The sequence below is a fragment of the Rhagoletis pomonella genome, unplaced genomic scaffold (genome assembly GCF_013731165.1).
Source record: "Rhagoletis pomonella isolate Grant_MI unplaced genomic scaffold, Rhpom_1.0 Rhpom_scaffold_00007, whole genome shotgun sequence".
Classification (NCBI taxonomy): Eukaryota; Metazoa; Arthropoda; class Insecta; order Diptera; family Tephritidae; genus Rhagoletis; species Rhagoletis pomonella.
The window spans coordinates 64725656-64748004 of NW_023458561.1; the positions used below are offsets into that span (position 1 = coordinate 64725656).

General features: G+C 40.3%; 1 protein-coding gene across 1 annotated transcript; it reads left to right on the forward strand.

Annotated features, from left to right (window-relative positions):
* The first annotated feature begins 14049 nt into the window (after positions 1-14049).
* LOC118743956 lies at positions 14050-19764 on the forward strand. Its single transcript, XM_036476719.1, has 4 exons — positions 14050-17590; positions 17651-18752; positions 18822-18987; positions 19075-19764. Exons 1-4 carry the CDS (start codon positions 14050-14052, stop codon positions 19762-19764), a joined length of 5499 nt encoding a protein of 1832 aa, XP_036332612.1.
* The last annotated feature ends 2585 nt before the right edge of the window (positions 19765-22349 follow it).

Sequence of the window (22349 nt, forward strand, 5' to 3'; positions counted from 1 at the left end):
GTATTTTAAAGAATTCTATACATTAGAGCGTACCACCTTAAAAGTGAAAAAATTTATCAAGTAATTTTGTAAGACAATTTCGAAAAAAAAAAAATATTTTTTGCCGAACCTAGGGTAGAACTTTTTAAATTTTTCGGTGACGACTACCTTCAGCAATAAAATTTTAACTTACTAGATTAGGGTGAAAAACACTGTGATGTGGTGGGTATTATTATTATTGTGGGTCATATGCACCGCGACCTCTAAAGTGATCTATTTTGTGTTACCCTACTCCCTATAGGGGAAGGCTTTTCATGTAGCCTGGCACTATCAAGAGCGTTTTATTTCAAAATTCAAATGGATTAAGTGTAGCACCACCCAAGTGAGTAAATCTGCGCCTAGCACAGCATCACAGAGAATGTGAATATCCCGAATGGTACCCAGTGAGAGTTTTGAGGTCTTCTCTGCTCAAATTGAGTAGTTTCTTCGCTTGGCTTGTCTCTGCCCTGGATATTCTATCTAGTGCCTGTTGAACATTTTGTCTACTCAGTTATTTATGACCTCCTTTAAGTGTGCTTTGGTGAGCCCAAAAAAGGGTTCTGGACCATTAAATACTGCGCTAGCTCCCTGTTTCGCTAGGCAGTCAGCCTCCTCGTTGCCATCATGCCCCTTCATGCCCCGGTACCCATCCTAATAAAACAGTGGGTAAGTATTATAACGGAGGTACTTGAGGTCAATTAATTTTGGAATAAAAAATATTGTGTTCTCAAGAAAAGGACATCGATAAACCATACTTTAAGGTCAGACTGTAAATGCTGAAGACATGACGAAAAATGTAAAAAGGGGACTACTACGTTTGGCAAAAAAATAATTATAATTTTTTTGTAACTTTTTTTCTGGCACGGTCTAGTGCACTTACAGACATACATATGTACTCTTATATGCATGTTTTTTCTATGTATGTATATATGTTTATAAAGTTGTTTGCATTTGAAATGTTTTCAAATAGAACTTTCTTCTCCTTCGTGCTTTCTGTTCCTTCTTCAGTTTCTGGCATTTATTTGTTGCAACAAAAGCATCTTACATCACATTACACTTTATTTGTTTGTTGCAGTAGAAAATTTTTCAAAACTGACACGTCGCTGATGAACAGGACCCAGCGTGGACATCACACACACAACAGCAACAAACACACACACACACACGTTGAGTAGTGCATTTGCTAAGAGTTGTGACAGTTTTGGCAGCGGCTATGAAGAAATGTCCGAATTGTTTGTTGAAATGTCTTTCCGTATAGACCTGCGGCTTTTCCCATTCTAGTCGCTGTCCACTCGGTTGTCTCAAATTGAAATGTGATGATATCAACAAATACTAATATTAGGACTCTTTCGAATAAATATAAAAAGTCTGCAGTACCATTTTGCATTCACTCTTTATTTTTCTTTTAGCGGAACAACTATTTGCCAATAGGATTGGACCATCATTCCTCCTGCGGATAAATATGCACAGCGACTTGGTCGAAGGATGGGCAGCCATGCCTTTTACGGAACGAGAAAAGTTTCTGTTCAAATTTTTTAATGTAACATAAGTGGCATATGATGTCTTCCTTGTTTTCAACAACAATTACAGTAGTTTTCAGTCAGACGAAATGGAGCAACGTTTATGAAAAAATTGCAAACAATACCTTATTACAAAGATAATCGCAAGTACTAAATAAGTGGTATGCAAGTATGAAGAAGTAGTAAATCGGGAAGACTGGGTATTAGAAAAACGCGAAAGAGTACACATCGTTTTATTCCAACTTTTATTCATCTTGAACAAATTTTAAGGAACACATTTTAGAAGATACCCATTAATTTGTGAGCCATGGGGAATGCTGGTATTTATAAAAGTGTCAAGAATGAAAAAAGTAAGTGCGCCTGGGCTACACTGGAGAAGTGAAACTTACGTTACATATCTATTTTGTCTCATAACCAATATGCATACATATGTACATACATACATCTGCTTTTGCTTAAGGTTATATATTTTTTCTTTTTTCTATCCAGATCCCTAAATCTACCCCTGTTCGTTCTAATTACATTTATGTTATTCTGTTTTCCTTTATCTTCATTTTTATCTTAATACTATATCGATAACATAATCGATAGTAACATCCATTAAAATATCGATAACAAAACCGATAACAAAATCGATGACAAACTCGATAACAATTTCTATAGTAAAATCGATAATACTATTGGTAGCAAAATCGATTAGAAAATCGATAAAAATATCGATAACAAAATCGTTAAATAATCGACAACAAAATCGATAACAAAAATCGATAAGAATGTCGATAAAAATATCGATAAGAAAATCGATAAAAATATCGGTAACAAAATCGATAGCAAAATTGATAAATAATCGATAACAAAATCGATATATAATTGATAACAAAATCGATAAATAATCGATAACAACATCGATAACAATATCGATAGCAAAATTGATTAAAATATCGATAGAAATTCGATAAAAATATCCACAGCAAAATCGATAAATAATCGATAACAAAATCGATTAATAATTGATAACAAAATCGGTTAAAAATTCAAAAATTAATCGATAACAATATCGAAAACATAAAAATATCAAAATCGATTGAAATATAGTTAAAAAAATCTACAAATAATCGATAACGAAATCGATAAATAATCTATAACAATATCGATAACAAAATCATTTAAACTATCGATTAAAAAATAGATAACAAAATCGGTTAAAATATCGATGACAAAGTCGGTAAAAATATCGTTTATTATATCGATAAGTCCCAAAAAGTGCCATATTGAGTCCCTCGTGTCTTATTCTCCTGAATCTTTGTATATACATAAGTAAGGTGTTTAAATTTACCTTGATCTTAATTTTTGCCAGAAGCTGAATCATCAGTTTTGCTTTAGTTTAGTCGGTATTCCCTCGCGCTTGTCAAGTGGAGAGACGTGAGTTTCGTGGTTATACACTGATCTGCGTTCCATCTGTGCTGCTATTTAAAAGTGTTCAGAAGCGTTACAAACGTATCTGAAATGTAGTGTGGACGTCAGATACTAGATTTCTATCTGCATGTCTGCAGAAACTAGCCCCGGTTCGGAAACGTAAAACTGCCAAATTTTTGAATAGAATTTTCGGTCGATATTATTTTTGCATCTCAAGCCCTACGAACTCAGTTTCTTTGTGGGTGTTAAGCGATAAGGGTGTGGGCTATAAGGAGTTGCTTGTTCGAGAAAGATTGTCAAATGGTTTCGATAGTTCTCGGCTGTCCATGGCGATTGCAGAGGTGCATGCGGCTTTTGACTGAAACGTGCGTCAATGTTGGCTTCCCGGATGGAAGTGTAGCTCCCGCCTATCACAACATGATCAATTTGGTGCTTGATTCTTTGATCAGGAAGCATCCAAGTGGCTTTATAGATGTTTCAATTCCTATATCTGGTACTGCTAACGACAAAGCACCATCCTCAACTGCTGGACGAAATATGCTTTCTTTGCCCACCATAGCGTTAGAGTCGTCAAGAACAAGAGAGTAGATTTTTATGCAAAGAGCAGGCCAACAATTTTTGCCACATATCTATAAGCAAAATGAAAAAATTTGTAATACCTTTTGCTTTTTAGGCTTATTTATGAGTACTATCATAAAAAATCACGAGTATTTTTTTATCAAATAATTTTAATCCAATAAAGCAATTTCTACCTGAACTTAACTGTTTGCGCCTTACTCCCGAGCGTACGCTAGGGTAATAAAGCGGAAAAAGCAGCTGCTACGTGAGCGGACTTGGGCTAGTCAGTTTTTGCTTCTTCTTCTTCTTCCTGTTTGTACACAGCTTTCACTTTACGTGCAGTTGCAATTGGTGAATTAAATTTTGGCGTAGCGCATAAAACTGCCCGCATACTGAGCCTCAAACAGCAGCATGCATCAAACGTTGAGACGTGTAGTTGTGGAGGTTGCATACATTTAGGGGCAAACACTTGCTATTGCATGCTCATGTTTATTTAATTTTGATCAATTGTCCGCAGAGTGTCACATAAATTGCGGCATGTGGCAAGTTGCGGAAAGTATTAAATTTCTTCGACATCCTAAATTCGTTTTTGCAGCCAAAAAACAAAGAAGCAATTGTGGATATGCAATACATAGATTTTGAAGTCGAAGACAGGGCGCAGGGTTGCGAGTAGTTAAGTTTGAAGATAAGGGAAACAGTACTGCGGCGCTTTTATAAATTTGTTTATTTTTGTGAAGATTTTCAACACATCAAGTGTCAGTATCTATATGCACATACATATATAGTATTTCTATGATAGTGTAGAGTCATCGATGCACTTATGTATGTATGTAATTATTTAGTCGGCTGCTGTGCTCTTTTTGCTTCGAATAACATTTAAAACGTGCAGAGTAGTCGAACACGTCAATTCATAGAAGCTGTGTCATTGGAGACTACAAAAGCATGGAAGATGCAAGAGGATATACATAACTATGTATATGTGTGCATTTGTCCAAATGTTTTTAAGTATGCTGTTTACTTATTTGCCTTTTTGGCATGAATTTCAGTTCATAAATTATGCAAAAATTGTGAGTCTGACTTGACGGACCACCGCATACATACATATCTTCAGTGCCGAGCGCCTGCGACGCAATCCATCGCCCAGTGACTACTACGAGTATATATTATTGGATGTTGCACGAATGCTTGCAACAAATAAAAAAAAAAACACAAACACAATCCTCCACATGGATATTTGCGCATACATATGTACATATGTCTGTATGTTTGCGTGCCTCCTGTGGCAGCTAAATATGCGCTTGTCGAAGCACGAGCGCCATTTGTTCATTTCGAGACCAATAAAATGAGAATGTTTTAGCTTCAGCTTTGGCTTTAGCTCGGCACTGCACTTACTCGTCCCCATGTCCCCATTCGCAGCCAACCAATCTCTTTACGTTTACCCACAAACTCATACTCTCAGCCATCCGACATTATTTTGCCTATCCCAGCCGCGCTGTTGCACTAAATTTTCATGTTTGCAACATTTTTGAGTTCACTCGTCGACAGCAGTACATCTGTAACCGTTTCGCAGGCGGCAGGCAGCAAATAAGTGCAGTGCAGGATTTGCCGTGACGTATGGTGGTGTGACGGTGAGGTTGGCGGTGATGCGATGGTCGTGTTATTTGAGGTTTTCCATTTCTCGCCAACTGTTTAGCTCGTAAACTGTCGGTCTTTGGTTGGCTTGTAATTTTTCGTGTCTCATTTTTGCTTGCCAAATAAATGAATTTCATTTTCAATTTGTATGCATGCAAAAAAACAATATGAAGAAAGGAAGGAATTGAAGCAAGGCCGCTTGAGTTGAAAAATTAAGTTTGCTTCCTGTGTCCACAACTGTCTATAAGATTTCGCTGGTTAAAATAAGCAATTGACTTGATTCTGTACTCGTACTAGTCCAACCAGTTGACGTGACAGCAAAGTTGGTCAACGTAATGGACAAAACACTTTCAAAACTTACGTTTTTCTACCTGACGTAAGCCAGATTTCCGTCTTCGGACACCCGCAAAATTATTCCAACAAAACTAATATAAATGGGTTTTGGCGGCCGATTTACTGTGCACTCTGACATATTAAATTCAAAGTGTTTTCAATGTTCTGATGATTTCCTTGTGATTACTTGAATGAGCCTCATTTTGTTGTCCGATGTTTATTAAATTTCAGAGCTCCAAGTATGGTGCCTCTTGCTTAGCCTCCACAGAATTTACGACCTTTTCCAGGTATAAAGACCTACATATCTGCGTTCCATAGAATTCGGTTTTGAGCAGGGTTTGGAAGGCGCTAAAATACTATGACTGAAGGGTATTAATTTCGAATACCCGCTTCTCGCCTGGATGCTGTCCTCGTAAGAGTAGTAGTCATAAGTCAGCAGATATCACCGCTACCCAAGAAATACGATGAATGGGGCTATGTAAAAAGGACCATAGCATGTCGCGAAATCGGTCACGCTTGTCCTGCACATTATAGCAGCGGTTATTTGTGTCCTTGGCCCAACGGAAACGACAACCAAGGCATCCAAAGATTGCTTAGGGGTGCTGGTTTCGTCAGGACATTAAAATATTGGTTAGCTGCCCACGCAGGAAGGTTCAGCCTTTCCAGTCTGAGCTCTTTAAACAAATTTTTCGACGAAGACCTGGTTAGGTGCATGCCCCAGCAGCCGTTTTGGAAGCAGGCCGTTTGGAATTAAGTTCGCTATGTCCAATCAATATTAAGGATGAGCCTGAAATTTACGTCAGCTATCGAGAGAACAACGCTCTAAGCCAGTGTAGATTAAGGCCTCCAAAGGCCAGAAGCGTGAGTAGGCGGCCTTGGAATATTGCGAATGAATAACGACGCCTTGCACGCTTGTAACTTGGGCTCTATGAATTATGCAAAGACTCAGATGTGCGATGGAAAGTTCGGTTGGTTTACTCGGTACTCTAATTTGCCATCTCCCAGCTCTGATGAACTCAGAACAAATTGCTTAGGCGATCAAAGCGCCAATGAGGATTAAGAAGGCATCGTTTAATAAAAAACAGAATCACAACATTTTAATTTATGCTCACACTACTTTTATGCATGCACATTAGGGTGGTCTAAGAATGCATGTGAAAAAATGAAAGTCCGAAAAATAATAATTTTTGCGTAGAAATGGTGTAGAATTATTGAAAATTTCTTTTCATGAGACTTTTAATAATAATACCCAATTGTCTATTTCACCATTTCCTAATACTAACGATTTGTTTGGTTTCCCCAATTGAATTTTTGGTGTTTTCGAGGGACCTATAAAAATAGCCAATATTAAAAAATGGTTAAATAAGCAATTGTGGATAATTAGTGGAAGTCTCCTGAAGAGTATAAGAGAGGCCACCTTATACCAATTCTACGAAAAATTATTATTTTACCATATAAAAAAAAACTTTAAAACTTTAAGCGCTTTGAGCGACCTGTAAATATTTTTTGATTTCAAAATAAAAGCAGGGGTATAATTTTTTCGGTATAGAGCAATCCTAGGAGGTGAACGCATTACAATTCCGGCTTTACTTTTTTTACACCAGTCCCAAGCGCTGTAGATGAAGAAAACTACAAATATATTTAGAGGCATATTATAAGCTTTCGAATAGTTTGCCAGCTAAACAAACTTACTTACTTAGTTACGAGAATAACTAAATAAAACACAAGTAACATTTTCGAAAATGTTGCTCCTTTGAGATTAGAAAGCATTCAAACTAGCTTTTTACACAACTACTGGCAAAGCAGGCACTTTTCTTGAATAAGGTGATTTTGATTTAATTAAAGTTGTCTTAACTATTAACTGTTAACAATTTACCGAACAATATAAATGAAATCAAGTGTCAATTTAATTAAGTGTTACTCATACGCCCAGTATGCCTGCGATGTGCAATGAGGACAAAGGCATTGAAGGGTGGGAGTCATATGTACGACGTGCTGTGCGACGTCTTTGTTTGATTTCATTACATTACTTATATAAGTTTTTGCCATTCTACGGAAAAACTTATGAATAAACACATGTAAGCAAGCGCAAAAACAGATGTGGAAATACACAAATACATTTATCTAATAATACCCAGCAGTAAAATTTTGTGAATAAATTTTGAGGTTGTCTTCGAGGTTGTTTAGTAAAAAAATGCAGGTTGGATTGTTGGGTAAAGGCAGTAAGAAGAGTTTAGATGGAGATGGAGGTGAATATCGAAAGATAGAAAAATTAAATTGAAGAAAAAATATAAGTCAGGACACTTGACGAGATTCTCCTTTGTGATATCAACACTATATGAGCATTACTTACTCGAAATGTCGCGAGCCGATTACGAAATGACGAATGCAGCTAATTTAAATGGCAGAGAGTGCCACAGTGTTAGCTAGAAAATGCGAGGCAAAATATTTAACTTTAGTCTTGCGAAGTTTGAACAGCTTTATAGAAAGTTCTGCAGCTCATTATCCTTCTGGCTGGTGCGGTGGGAAGGCTCAGGTAAGATTCCTGGCCTTGCTACGAGAATGCATATCGGACAATGACCTGTCAGAATCCCCCAAGCAGCAAGTACTGTGGCTTTGTAAGCGTAAGAAGCTGCTTCAAGCGGCCCCGAACCCACCTTCGGCCGGCAGGATTGTGCATGCCCTAGTTCTCACTCAGCGCTTGCTCAGCTGACATGATGGCCATCTGTCTAAAGCAGAGGTTCTCAAACTTTTTTTCCTCTCATAGACCCCTTTCAATATTTTACTGGTTTCGGTGGACCACCTGCTGCTACATTTCTAACCTATTCCCAAAGGTCGTCAAAAACACACTTGCAAGTTTCAAAAAACAGAGCTCATAAAGCCATAAAAGTACGCTCTCGCCCTGAGTGTACTCCTAAGTGACCTGGCACACAGAGTAAAGCAACCTAACTTAGTCGTGACTTGCATTGCCGGACTAGTTTGGAAGTACTTAGTTAGAGGGCTGGCTGTCTTGTAGCATTGAAAATGACACAAGTGCTCAGATATCTGCCGGCAGCAATTTCCGACTCCCTCCATTCAGTGTTATACCAACATCCGTTTCTTTTTAGGCTGCAGTTGGCCTTTAAGGCTTCCCCACGTCTGAAGACACAAAGTGGCGGGTTTAAAAATAATCCAAATGCCGGCCTAAATGAAACTATTTTTTCAATCCCTTGGACTAAAAAAAGCAAAAGCTCCTAAAAATCTTTAATCAAGAAAAATTTGAATCATAGAGCTTCAAAGCCTTTTTTTAAGTCTCAATATGACCATTTTTTCACCAAAATAGGGCCTGTCAAAAACCATCCAAAAATTTGTTATATTTTTTGCTCCCTTAATTTTTTGGAAGAGTGTATTATCTGCCTACATTAATAGATAAAGCCAAGCGACCATTTTTGTTCTTCACTGTCGAAACCAGAAAAAGTTTAGTGTAGCCACACTTACAACTCCCTAATCTCCATACATCTTTCACGCAAACGTAGACTCCCATCGAGCCTCCCTCGGACCTCTGGCGATCCACCTGGACCACTTTGGGAATCACTGGTCTAAAGTGCTCCAGAGGAAGCCAGAGGTGCAACCAGCCTCAATTTTTGCTTGCAATGTCGCTGTGGTCTCAAACCTAAATTAGCCTAATAAGAAAGTAGTCCGAAGTAATGTTTGGCTTCTGCGAAAGATTCCAGTCCAAGAGCTAAGTGCTTGACCCTATCAGAAATCTACAGCCTAACGCCTACTATCGAAGTAAGAGCTCCATCCAACTACCTAGTGAATAACGGCGAGGCAGCCCATTAATTTACGAAGTTCAGATAGCCTCAGAGCAAAATGATACCTGTATACAAAGATCTGCCTCTAACCATAAGCGCCGCGTCATCTACATTGACAATCATTGGACAGCCGCCTTATTCAAGTTATTCTATAAGGTTGTTAACAACCGCGACCTGGCTGCGTGCTCCTATTTACCTACTCTTGACTGTGTGCAGGCGTTCCTCATCTCTGCCGCGCCAAACGACGGTTAAGTTCGGTTCTTATGGAGGCGAGTCCAAGAACCGCAGTGCAAGAAACTTGAACAAGCATAAAATCATAGCGGAACTAGTATCATCATGAAAAGAGCTGTAACCGAATTAAATCGCTCTACCTCCAGACTGTTTAACCACCACGCTTACCGAGTCTGTTTAATACAATAAATATACAAGTAAGTGTAAATGGAAACACGACAAAGTTTTAAGAGGAAATTGTATTGTTTGAAAAAGTTAAACTTGCAACAGCAGCAGTCACACAGACAGACATGTGGTTGCAGTAGATAAAGAGCCCTCATTGTGAAAGCTATAGCGAGGCAAACGTTAACAGGGAGAAGGAGGAAGTGGCAACAGTGCTGACATATGGAAGTGGAGCCTATCGACTGCTGGCAGCTGTTGAGCCGAATGAATACAAATCAATGCGAACAAAAATCATAGTGAAACAATTGTAAAACATGTTGGCTGAATGACTGACTGCGCATCGCAGGCTGTGGTTGCGCTGATGGGCATGGTGAGCAGCGAAGGGGTCCTGTGAATTGCAAAGAACATACAATAAAAAAACCAACAACAACTGCATGGAAATGAATGCCGAACGATTACGTCAATGGCACAGGAACTGCTACATACAGAGCAAAAACCGAGGTAGAGGTGCCAAACAAAAAGCGGCAAAGTGTTAGCGCAAACGCACACACTCACACATACATATGCATGTATGTAAGTACTCAAACGGTGCAAACTTTCCTACTACCTTGATGCCTGCCTTTTTTTTATTGCATTTGTGCAAAGTGCGGATGTGGCGTAGGAAATGTTGCACTATGTGACGACAATGACAACAACTGTCAACATGTGGCGGAAGTGATGCGGCATGAGTGAGTTGTGCTGGTGTTGGCTGTTGGCTGTTGGCTGTTGGCAGCGCGCGGATGATTGTGTGCGAACAGCGAGCGAGAGTGTGAAAAAAGTTTCGAAAACTTTAAAATAGCAGCAGGGGTGGCCTGTGGGCACAAGTATATACATGCAAACGCTCGATAGAGCGACTCTACCATCACGTGTGGCATAAAAATATTATTGTTATTATTTTGTTATCTCTGTTGCAGTGCCGTTAAGAACTGCGGCGCGTAGTTAAGTACACACACACACACACACACAAACACGCGCGTATGCTTGGCGGAAATGTCTTCAAAGTTTTCAAATTCAATAGAATTTAACTGCGAGTAACAGCAAAAGCCACAGCCGCGTCGGTCTCTACTATCTGTAGCTTTGATTTGAAGTTAGTTTGGAAGTTTCCGAAAAAGAGTTGTTGCGCGCGCGCGCGCGTACCTGTTGAATGCTGCACCTTGCACTGCAGCGAAAACACTTTTGGTGCGGGATTCGCGTGGAGTTCGGGATGAAGTTGGCATCCTGTTGCAACAATGGCTTTGTGTCTGTGTTTGAAGAGCGATCTGGCAAAGGTGTCATTAGTATTCATTGTCTATGATTTAGAAGTGCCACATGGTGGTAGATGTATGTAGATGTTTTGGAACAGTTGAAAAACGGAGTTATAAATGCTATATAAAGTGTAGAACGAAAATGTATTAATAAATGTTTTAAATTAACATGTTTTTATGAATCCAAAGCGAGGAGAGAAAATCGTCATTAACATTGAATGTTAGAAAACGTAGGTACTCTTAAAGACTTTGGTAGCAAGTAATGAACTAGGACTAGGGATTGTTATTGTAGAGATACTACCAAACCCTGCCTTAATTCGCAATCGTTACCGCAGAGCTCAACCAACGGCTGATCCAGGAAAGGCGTTGCGTCGACGTGGCGGACCAAAGGGAATGCATTGTTAGGTGGTTGGGCTTACGGGGGTTAGCCAAAACGTGATTGGGGTCATCATAGGTGTCTTCCTAAGCCGCATAAATCTAAATAAGTGGGAATTTAACTACTACAGTTATGGAACTGCTTCTAGGAGTCATACCAGTTTAGGTATTCCCTACGATAATAGCCGAGCAGGAAATACTATGTATATGTTCAAGTGACATCAGAAGGCATCGCGTTACAGTCCGGTGTACGATGTTCTGATAGCCACGTACCTCTGTTCATTGTAACCCTCAAGTTCTTGGGGACGAAACTATTACAACATAATTTAGAGCGAACCGGCCAATTGACTTACATATATGTTTACATTTTTATATGTTTTTGTCACATTTTTAATTTATTTGTTATTATTGCGATTGTGTGCGCTGAGAAGAAAAACAAGGTGTTGAAGGCAGTCGCGCAAATTTTTTAAACCACGGGTATTAATAATTGATATTGGTGTACTTGGGACGTGTATGCCTAAATGCTTGCCCGCCAGATGAGCAGTTGTTGGTGGCTATTGATTTTGTAAGGGAGACGCAAGGCCCCCATGCAGCGAAGAGGCATGAAAGATCAGAGAGTTTCCCTTTTGCCTTGAAACAGATGCCATCAATGCCATTGTTGGAAACCCCACTCCAGACCCAGCGGCTGGGAACTTTTGCATGTAGTTTGTGGTTGGAATAAACTTTTGGCATAACTTAAAAGTTGTTTTCGTCATCCGTAATCACATTAAACTCTAATATTAGGAACGCTCTTCTAAGAATATTCTTGTTAGTTCGTTGGCAATTTATCAGGAACAAGAAACACAGCGATCTGAGAGATGTTTTGCTTTCCTAACAAAAGTGCCCAACCCAGAAACCCTAATATACCTTCGAGCTCCCTAATAATTTTTAAAAGCATATAGGGTTCTGGTACAGATGCTTTAGAATTAACAAATCTTTGTCTAGTCACATAGTTTACATAGAAAGTGTTCTGAAGTCTGCTTCCTATCAAAAGGATAGCCGAGGTGCCTGCATTTTCTAAGACAACCTACCACTTTCAAGGCAGTAACTGTGGCTATCGAAGAACACCAACTGACTTTTAAGTGGTTCCGGGCCCACAAAATCAGTTGAGGAAGCTTTTAGTGTTAACTCGCCATGACCTCGCAGTTTTCGTAAACAACATAGGCGCGTATTCATAGTCCTGCAACTAAGTCGAAACTAACAAAGTTGCAACTTAAATTTAAGTACCAACTTAAAATTTACCTCTATTCATAGTCGCATTTCAGACTTCTACTATGTAGTTTCGACTTAGTTTACGATATAGCAAAACGAGTGTGAAAATGTATCGATTTTTCTTTACGATATTTTGGAAAAATTACATTTTTATTAAATAATGTCAAGTTTGATCATCCGTTTACGTAATTCTTATTTTCATTGCATGATTATGCAAAAGAATAAGGTATCATTTTCTTGTTAATTGTGTGAAATAGCCAGAACAACCGCAGTGATGTGAAGTCGATGTTTATCGAAAGCATGCTGTGAAACATACAAATAGTAGATATCTAAATGTTATGCACAAATTTACTTTAAAAGAACTAGCGTGAAACTGACTTATTATTTGAGAATTTATCTAAATTATTCCAATTATAAAATTGTGATGTAGCTTCATTCGAATTGTAATACGCATTTAATTTCATCTTCCGATTAAAATGGATCGATCTTTGTAAATTTTAATTGGAGATTATTCAATATTGTCAAATTTACCCTCTACCAACTCAATTCTCGACCCTATTAAGCTGGAATTTCAGGGTACTGTTTTATATATATATAAGGAAAATTTGAAAGTTAGGGGGGGGGGGGCTCGAGCACCCCCCTTCCCCTACCTGGCTACGCCCATGATCCTGTTCGTCCTTTTATCCATTTTTTCAAAATTTATTTGGCAAAGGTTTAGATTCAATCTGGAATATCGTCGAGTTGCAGGTTTGAAACCTCTATATAACCGCTTGGCTATATTGTGGAATATCGCTTGGAATTCTTTAAATTTCAAAGGGATAGTAGGTGCTTTTGGTAAAAGCTTCTGAATTCCAGAAAGTGTTTGATATTTTTGAGTCTCACCCCGCAATCGGTTATACAACGGGCATAGCCTTCACATATAAATTTTGGTCCAGATTGAAGTCGGTTAAGGCGCGTTGCACAGGGGGCAAAGTTCTGATGCCTCTATAGAGACTAAAAATATTAAAAGTATTTTTTTTTAATCTAATACCCAAAATCGATACTACCATAGTCAAAGGCATCACATATAAATTTTGGTCGCGCTTTGAGTCAGTTCACACGGCTTCATAGGGTAATCTGAACTTTGTCCCCTGTTCAACCCGCCTTAACCGACTTCAATCGGGACACAAATTTATATGTGACATCTTCGACTATTGTAGTATCGACGTAGGGGTTGAGGATTAGGAAAGCTAATGGAGAAATTTGATTCCTAAATTTAGAGACCACCCTTATGTTTATATTAATAAATCTGCTACTTATTTTACTTTCATTAAATTTTATAAGCTTATTTTATTTTATCTCTTTGTGGTAACCTTCAACGACATCGAAAAGTACAAAAAGTTTTACAGCACTTAAAAAACACTGAAATGACTTTAGTGTGAAAACAAATAAAAAATATTGACAAATTCAAATGTTTTTTTCAAACTCAAAGAAGAAATGAAATTTTCCTGCGCGATTTTCTTCTTTGTACTAACCATTGCCGCGCAGTTTCAACACATACGCACCGCTGTTAGCGATGAGCTCGTCCAATTTAAGCAAACGCTGGATGAAGCCTCCGATGCTTTGCAAGATGTCGAAGAATCGCCAGCGCTGAGTGGCAACGCTGAATTGCAGCAACAGCGACGCAAGTCTATCGATGATCTGCTCCATAATTCCCAACTCGACCTAAATTTGAATTTAGAGCGCGAGGCGCTCGATTCGGAGAACGATTTTATGCACCCGTTGCAGGGACGCGACACCAAAAGCAACGAAAACAAAAACAACAACGACGAAATGGCTAAAAATACCAAAGTCAATGACCAATTGAAGGAGTTGGTGCGCGCAAATTCCCGCTTTCAGAATCTGCATAGGCAACTGCTGAATAGCTTTCACAGCAGCAATTCGAACGTAAATACGGACGATGTGCTGCAAAGAACCAAAGCGAGCAAGGGTTCGAAGAGTTCAAGTAGTTCAGGCACAAATTCGGACTCAGACAAAGCGTTGACTAAAGAAGATAGGCAAAAAAATGTCAGCAAAGAGGAGGATTCAAATAATTACAGCACCTTGACTAAAGGCAGTTACAATAAAAATGCCAATTTCAACAAGGATAGCAGCTTCATTTCCAACTTTGATTGGAAATCGAACTTGGGCGCTAAGGACAACTTCAACATCGATATGGATTTGGGTAAAGATGGTTCTATTGGTGCGCCGTATTCACAAACATTTTCCAAGTTCGACTCGTCGGACAGCGCTAATGCGAATTCGAATCTTAATAACGCACTTAAGGATACCGGCCATGGCTCCAGCGTAGTCACCAAAGCTTATTTTAACTGTAAGCCATTGGCGAGCAATGCAGAGCGTACTAAATCTGGCGACACTTATATGGAATTCACCTCAGATCTTCGCGAACCCCAGCCAAATAAGGAAAGTAATGCGAAAAGCAAATTGAATACCATCTTACTACTCGAAGCAAACACCTACCGAAATTCCTTGAATTCCAAGAAAGAAATGGATAACTTGGAGGAGTTGAATGAGAAGAAAGTCGATCCAGAGGTACATAGAATGATGCAAAAGGTGGACTTTCCACACTTCAAGCTGGACTTTGACTCCTCAATGGAAGACTTTGCAAAAAAGTCCAAATCTGATTCCACAGACGATGATGAACCGATCAGCTATGAGAAAACTATAGAGAACATACACTTTCCGAGCATTGTAAATGATCAATTTGATTTGGGGCGCAATGATTTGTCGCATGAGGCTGACTATAAGCTTTCGAAAATAGAGCAAGAGCAATCTGAACCGCGAAAGAGTCACACGAGCAGTGGTGAGAGAAGCGGTGACATGCCAGCCTTAGACAATAAAGTGAAAGTGCCTTGGAAGCGTAGCTCAGGCTTCAACCCAATGAATGAAATTAAATTAAAGACCAGCACAAGGCTGATGGCAAAAGGCTTGGGTCCCTCTCTACCCAGCTACGCGCTTTCTGAGACACAGCAAGAGCTTCAACTGGATGATGCTGTAAAGAGATTGGAAAAGAACTTTGATGTGGACAGTGAAAATGAACATAACGAGAACAGTCGGCACGGATCTTTAGTGTCCCAGGACATACTCGATTGGCAGGAGCGATTGAGGCGGCTCGAAGATGTGGAAGAGCGCGCATACGAAAAACTTATTTACGATAACTTACCGGAGCTTTCAAAGGAAGAGAAAGACGAAAAAAGTAAAACGGATGATGTGATATTTTCACCAGCCTACACTATTCTACGCAAAAGAAGACTGGAGCAGGAACCATACGAAGACGACAGCAGCGACCTTTTAGATCCAATGCACAACAAACGGGTGATTAAAAACTCCTGCGAAGACGATCAAATGCTGTCACAAAATCTTGATACCGCTTCGCCAGACGATGCACTGGCTATGCAATGGCCCGATCTTACGCCGGCGGACAATAACAAAGCGCTAGCTGACGTGGTACCTGCGCCGGAAGTGTCAGTGCCGGAAATACCGATAGAAAATCAGAAGGACTCAGTGCCCGTTTCATCGGCTGCAGATACATCTGATTCAGATATAATCAACAAAGTAGCGAGTGCGCGAGTTTTCGATGAAAATTTAAGTCAGGCTCTAGAAGATCCTATGGCGGAAAAGTCAAAACGATGTGGTGAGCGGGATGACAATTTTAAAACTAAGGAGACAACAGATGCGAGTGATAAAGATGAGGGCGTGGGGACTATTTCCAAATTTAGAAGAGAAGCAAATTCAAATGGAAATGCCAACTGCGGTTCGAAGCGGCGCGTCAAACGCATAGGAGTGCGCAACGAGGCCGGCGAAATGACCGGAATTAAGGAGGTGGATTTGGATGAACTATTGGATTTGATGACGGTGCAGAAACTGAAGCCAAAGCGGGAGGTGAACGGGAAAGCAAAGGGGGGTGTAGAACAAGAAGGGAAAGTTGAAAGTGGAAACAGGGACGGGCAGGGTGATGGAAGTGTCATTCCAGGGCAGAAAGTATTGAGCAGACGCAGACGTGAATTGCCCTTAACAAAGAGAGAGGATTTCAGTGACGATAAATTGCATGTGCTGAACGGATGCGAAAGAATGCGTCGCTCTGTGAATAAAGGACGACATTTTCGTAGGAGCAGAGAGGTGCGCGATGCTAAAGGCACGGCGGAAGACACAGAAAAGGAAAGGACAAATGATGAAACATTGAAGGTAATACAATCCGCCGATGAGAAAGACAATGCAAATAAATCAATTCAAAGCCAGGCGCCGGACGCTAAGAACTCTGAACATCCGATGGGTAAACGAGCGGCCCATAATGTGGATGACATAGCGGATAACAACAGCGATAACCGAAAAATTATAGAAACTAGAATGCTATTGGCAGATAACAGAAACTTTGCACCAGCGCGAGCGTCTGAAGAGCTTTCGACGGGTCAAAGGGATGAATCCCCAATGAGACAAGGTGAAAACTACAATGAAGAACGAAGAACCATAGACCCTGCCTTGTTCGCAGACTATGGAAACCGAATGCCGGTTGACCAGCTGGCAGGTCCTACAGCATCCGGGAGACGAGAATCTCGCCTCAAAAGCGATGATAATCAAAGAGCTACTGATACGGCATTTCGAAGAACTGAACCGCTCGACGACGCAGCTGTTATTGCGGCGGATCGTAGAGCGATGAATGCTGCACGAGCCGCTTACATTAGAAGAGAAGGAAGAAATGGTGCCAACAATAAAGAACCACTTGAAGTGGACTACAGAGATCTGATGGCGCGATTAAGACGACTCTCACTACGCAATCGTGAACGCGAGAGGGAGCGAAAGCGGGAGAAAGAACGTGATTTTAGCAACTCAGTTGGCGAGTTCGGGAATCAACAGTTCGATAATCTTAAGCAGGTCGACCAATATGCTCAAAATTTCGATGGAATACCAGTCGATAATCTTTGGTATGGCAATGATCCATGGGAAGAAGATGGCGATAACGACAGCACGGACAACGATAGCAACAACAACAACAACAACAGTAACAGTCCACAAGAAACCGATTTACCTAAAACTGAAGAAAATACAAATAAAAATCAGCCGAATAAACAACGCACCGCACTGACGATTAAAATGGAAAATGGCGCCATCAAGAGCATTGAAAGAAAAGAGGAACCCAAAGGAAAGGAAAAGGACGCGAGTGTGGCGAATGAGAAAGCCGGAAGCGAAGAAGAGGAAGGCAATGATAATCGGGAGTCCTCACCTTTTGGTTGGTTTGGTAAGAGTAAAAATAAAGCGAGCAACGGTAAAAATGCAGAAGATGGCATGGTATTGAAACTGAACGATCAAGTGCTCAACTGCACAGCGTTTAATACATTGGAGGGTTTTCTGAAATCAGTGCAGCAGCAAAATAAGGAAGTCAGTGACCGAAAGACTGATGAGAGTGTAAATGGCGCGGCTAGCGGTAATGCTACCGCTAAGAGTCATAATGGTAACTGTATAGACCGGCAAAGCGTTGGGGACCACAAGCAAGGCAGTGGTGGGCAGGGAACCGAGCAACAAGGTGCAAACGGGCACAGACACGGCGCGCATGATGGTGTCGGAAGGGGAGGGGGAGGCAATTGGCCAGCACATGGAGGTGGTGAACGCGGTGGAGATGGTCATAGCGGTAAGGATCATGGAGGCAGTAGTGAAAATGAAGCCGGCGGACAATCAGCGAATGAACGTCAAGGTGCTGGCCACGCAGGCGCCACTCATGGTGATCATGGCCGGTTCGGAGGCGGAAGCAATGGTATGGGCAATGACAAAAAAGTATGTGGTGGAAATAGTGGCGATGGTGGCGCTGGAGGTGCTAGTGGCAGTGGGCCCGCTGCGACTAACTTCGGTCCGACCAGCAACGACGGTAATTCTTCTGATAATTTGAGCATGGAAACAATTAATATGACTGTTGAAATCCAACCAGTTACGCAGCGCCCAATGGGTGCATACGGCCAGAAGGCGATGAAGCTGAATATTACCATAAATGCAAGCGTCATGGGCGATCAGAAGGCGAAGAACTTTTTTGGCAATGGCACGTTCAAAGTGCAGAGCGAAGAGCGCGAACGCCGTGGAATTTCCTTTCCTCAATTCGCGCCATTCAAGCGGTATGCAACAAAGCGAAAGTGTACCAAGCCGAAGGTGAGGTGAGTTTACAAGCACCTTAAAATAACGCACGCATGAACATTTACTCATTACGGGTTTTCTCTTCGCAGTTGCGACGAAGCGTCCATGACCGGGCGGGGAGCTGTGGACGTCATTACGTCTATATTTAATATGGCGAAATGCAATCCTCAAATGAAATCCTTATGGGCCAGTTTGAAGCACAATCAACAATGCATGAAGAAGGCCCCACCGCAAGAGACCGGCTTTGAGAAAATGGTCTGAACAAACTGACTTTTATCAACACTTATTATTTCACTCTAAAATATTTTGCTCTCTCTCTTGCTCTCACTTCCAAATCAAAAGCAAAAAGATGACGTCAATCACATCGAAGACATGGTTGAGCAGGCCATGGAGGCCATCAGTGACATAATCGACGACCAAGTAGAGCAACGCTCCTGCATACCGCTGCCGCCCGAGCTGAAAATTTTCTACGAGCAGATTTTAGATGTCTTTGAGAGTAACTCCGCGGAGGGTGTGCGCGAGAAGCGCGGCAGCCTTGAAAGTCCATTCGAAGAGTTCAGTAAAGAGGTGCGTCTCATTGACCCCAATCGCGTTGAGCAGCGTTCGCGTATCGTTAAGAAACTGCTACGTGAATACGACGATTTACCGGCTGTAGAACAGCAGCAGATGGTTGGCGTGCGTGATGATTTGCTGCAGAACCTCGGATTTTTGGAAAGCATAAAGGAGGAGCAGACGCAGAGAAAACGGGAGCAGGCACAACAACAGCAGGTGCTGGAACCACAGCGGGAGGCGGAGCCGGAACAGCAGCGGGCACTGCCGCAACAGGTGCAAGTGCCAGCGATGACTGATACTGAAGAATCTGAGAGTGAAATGCAAGCCCGACGGCAGCGTGAATTGTTGAAACAGTTGGAAGAGGAAAAGGCTGACGATGAAGAGGCGTTAAAAGCATACAATCTACCATACACGCCCGAATTTTTACGATTGCTGAAGGCGTCTGAATTGATGCAAGAGCAAGACATAAGAGAATATTAGTGGAGCGAGCGCTGAGAATGGAGAGGCTGCGTGGTTTTGGCAGTGAGCTAAAGCGCGTGTTGTTGCTGCAAACTTTTAATGTGTGTCAAGTAAAAAAATTTATTTTTATATACTTTTATTTTTATTCTCCATTTTTTGTCCATTGATATTTATAATTATTTTGCGTGCATGTTTGTATATATCTTATTTTTTTTTACAATATAATTAAATAAATGAAAAACTGAGCTAATTAAGATCTGGTATTTTCACTAATCAAAACTAGAGAGGGTATAACTGGCCAAAATCTAAACTTAAAAAAAAAAAATGTCTTCGCTCAAATTTCACTGCAACGCTGCCAACAGAGGCCATATTTTTTAAACAACACAGAATTGGAAGAGATTCGCTTTCGGCGTAGGTGCGGCTGCAAGCGGGCGTCTGAATGGACAAAAAAGCTCCAGCTCTGAAAGTATTCAAGGCGATTCGCGGCGTGGTAACGGAGGAATTGGCTTCACTTGACATTTCCAATTGGCGTCAGTTGTCACAGAACGGAAAGGACTGGCGTACTTTGTTGGACTTGTCCAAAATCGCTTCGGCAGTTTCAGCGCCAATCAAGTAGAGGAACTACTACATGGGTTTATTTTTTCGAAAAGAGTTGCCACCTGTTGAACAACTGAATTGAAATTATTTAATAATCAGTGACATCTTATCCGCACCGTTCGTTCGATCTTCCCAGAAGGTAAAATAAGGTTTTACTTTTTTGAAAAGGCTTGCCAAATTTTATAAAATTATATTCAAACTATTTAAAAAAAAAATTTAACAAAATGGATATCAATCGAAATGGGTTTGAAAAGCCTTGTTTCTTAACTTCACTACAGAAGGGTTGCCACCTGTTTAAAAAAATAAAATTCAATTTGAGTTAAGAGAATCAGGCAAGAGAAATATGTATCAGGATACGAGTGCCACAAGAAAGAACTGTTCAGAAGGTAGTAGTATGAAAATATTTTGAAGAGGTTTGCCACTTGCTTCCAATGTCCAATTTAGGTAGCTTATAAAATAAAATTTACCTTCTCACCTTTTCGGACCCTTATGAAAATATCATTGTAGGTCACCAAAAAATTGTGGCAAAATTTTAGCCCTCTATTTCAGTTTTTCAGTTAGGGCTCTCAAAAAGCAGAATTTTCAATGAATAATTTTGTGTCCGCTACTTTTTTTGCAAACAATTAAATTTAACAAAAAATAAAAAAACCTTGTTATCCCGTAAATTTTAGTACATATTATAACGTGTAAGTTTGGAGTAGCTAGAACTTACCGTTGATATTTGGCAGTTTTTTTGTTTTTGAAGATGTCGCTCATTTTCTTGCATATAAATAATCCTCGAACATGCCTCGTATGGAAGAAAATAACAGACACACTCTAATATGTACACATCCTAAACGCTTCTTACAAATTTTATCATCCACCAGATTCTTCAACTAATTAAACAAGTATTCCAACTTAGTAATACGTCACATGAAAATCTAGAACAATGTAGAAAGTTTTCTCCAAAATTACCTCAGTGGCCAGGAAACTTAAATGATAAAGACACAAATGCCAACTTAGGAAATGCCAGTATAATGAAAAAAGGGAGTAGCTGAACCATGCCAAGCAGAAAAGTGTCAGTCACAACCGAAAATGAGCTTTTGTATGCTGCATGAGCGTGCGTATGCATGTACGTGCGTGCATGTACAAAATTGCCATCAAACGCTCAATGTCACAACATCACTTTAATTCCTACATACAAACTACCAAAACTACTGCTACATTTAGCTGCCAAGCGTCATAAAGCTTGTTGCTCCTTTGCTCATCACAGCCTCCCACACACCCCCACTTGCTTTTTGCTTCTGTCCTTTATGTGAGTGAGTGAATGATGCCAATGTTTGTAAACTCATAATTGGAATTAATTATGCATTCGCACTTTATGGCCAATGTGATGGAGTGAAGTTTGTGTGCGCTGTTGCAATTCCCCCACCACACACACACTAATGTTGAGTTGGAGAGGGGGGAAATAGAATTTCGAATAGAAAGGATGGAGCATCTAACTAGCGGCATTAGGTAGCTGCAGGGTGGTGAAGGGTTTTTAAAAGACTGTTATCTGACTGATAGTTGATGGCTGAATGCCTTCCTGACTGAGTAAACACTTATAAAATCGAACATACAAACACACATTCTACTTGTATATGTATTTGTGTGTCAAAAAGTCATATGCAAGCCACAAAGTGTTGTTGCCACTGCGATTAGTTTAAGTATGTGGCATATTCTCGGAAAAACCCCACACATTCACATACTTGTACTTATAAGTACATATATGTAGATAAATACTTTACATGTGTATGGGATATTTAAAATGGCGTACATTATGTATGTATGTATGTATGTACATATGTATGTATGTTTGGCTTGCTATTTAAGAGCATGCCATTCAATAATGACCATGGCTGATGCTCATCTCTGGATAAGCAATTTTGAAAGTTCATTTTCTTGGGTTAAGTGCAATTTGCACTAATCGTATTTCTAACGCTTACACTACTAATCGAACATTTAAGTCGATACCAGCGGAGTTTGCGAGA

What these genes read in the sequence shown, in the direction of transcription:
- LOC118743956 (XM_036476719.1), top strand. Translation starts at nt 14,050, where the DNA reads ATGAAATTTTCCTGCGCGATTTTCTTCTTTGTACTAACCATTGCCGCG. An exon ending in TGTACCAAGCCGAAGGTGAG is followed by an intron (nt 18,753 to 18,821) that starts GTGAGTTTACAA and finishes TTCTCTTCGCAG; the next exon opens with TTGCGACGAAGCGTCCATGA. An exon ending in AGACCGGCTTTGAGAAAATG is followed by an intron (nt 18,988 to 19,074) that starts GTCTGAACAAAC and finishes CCAAATCAAAAG; the next exon opens with CAAAAAGATGACGTCAATCA.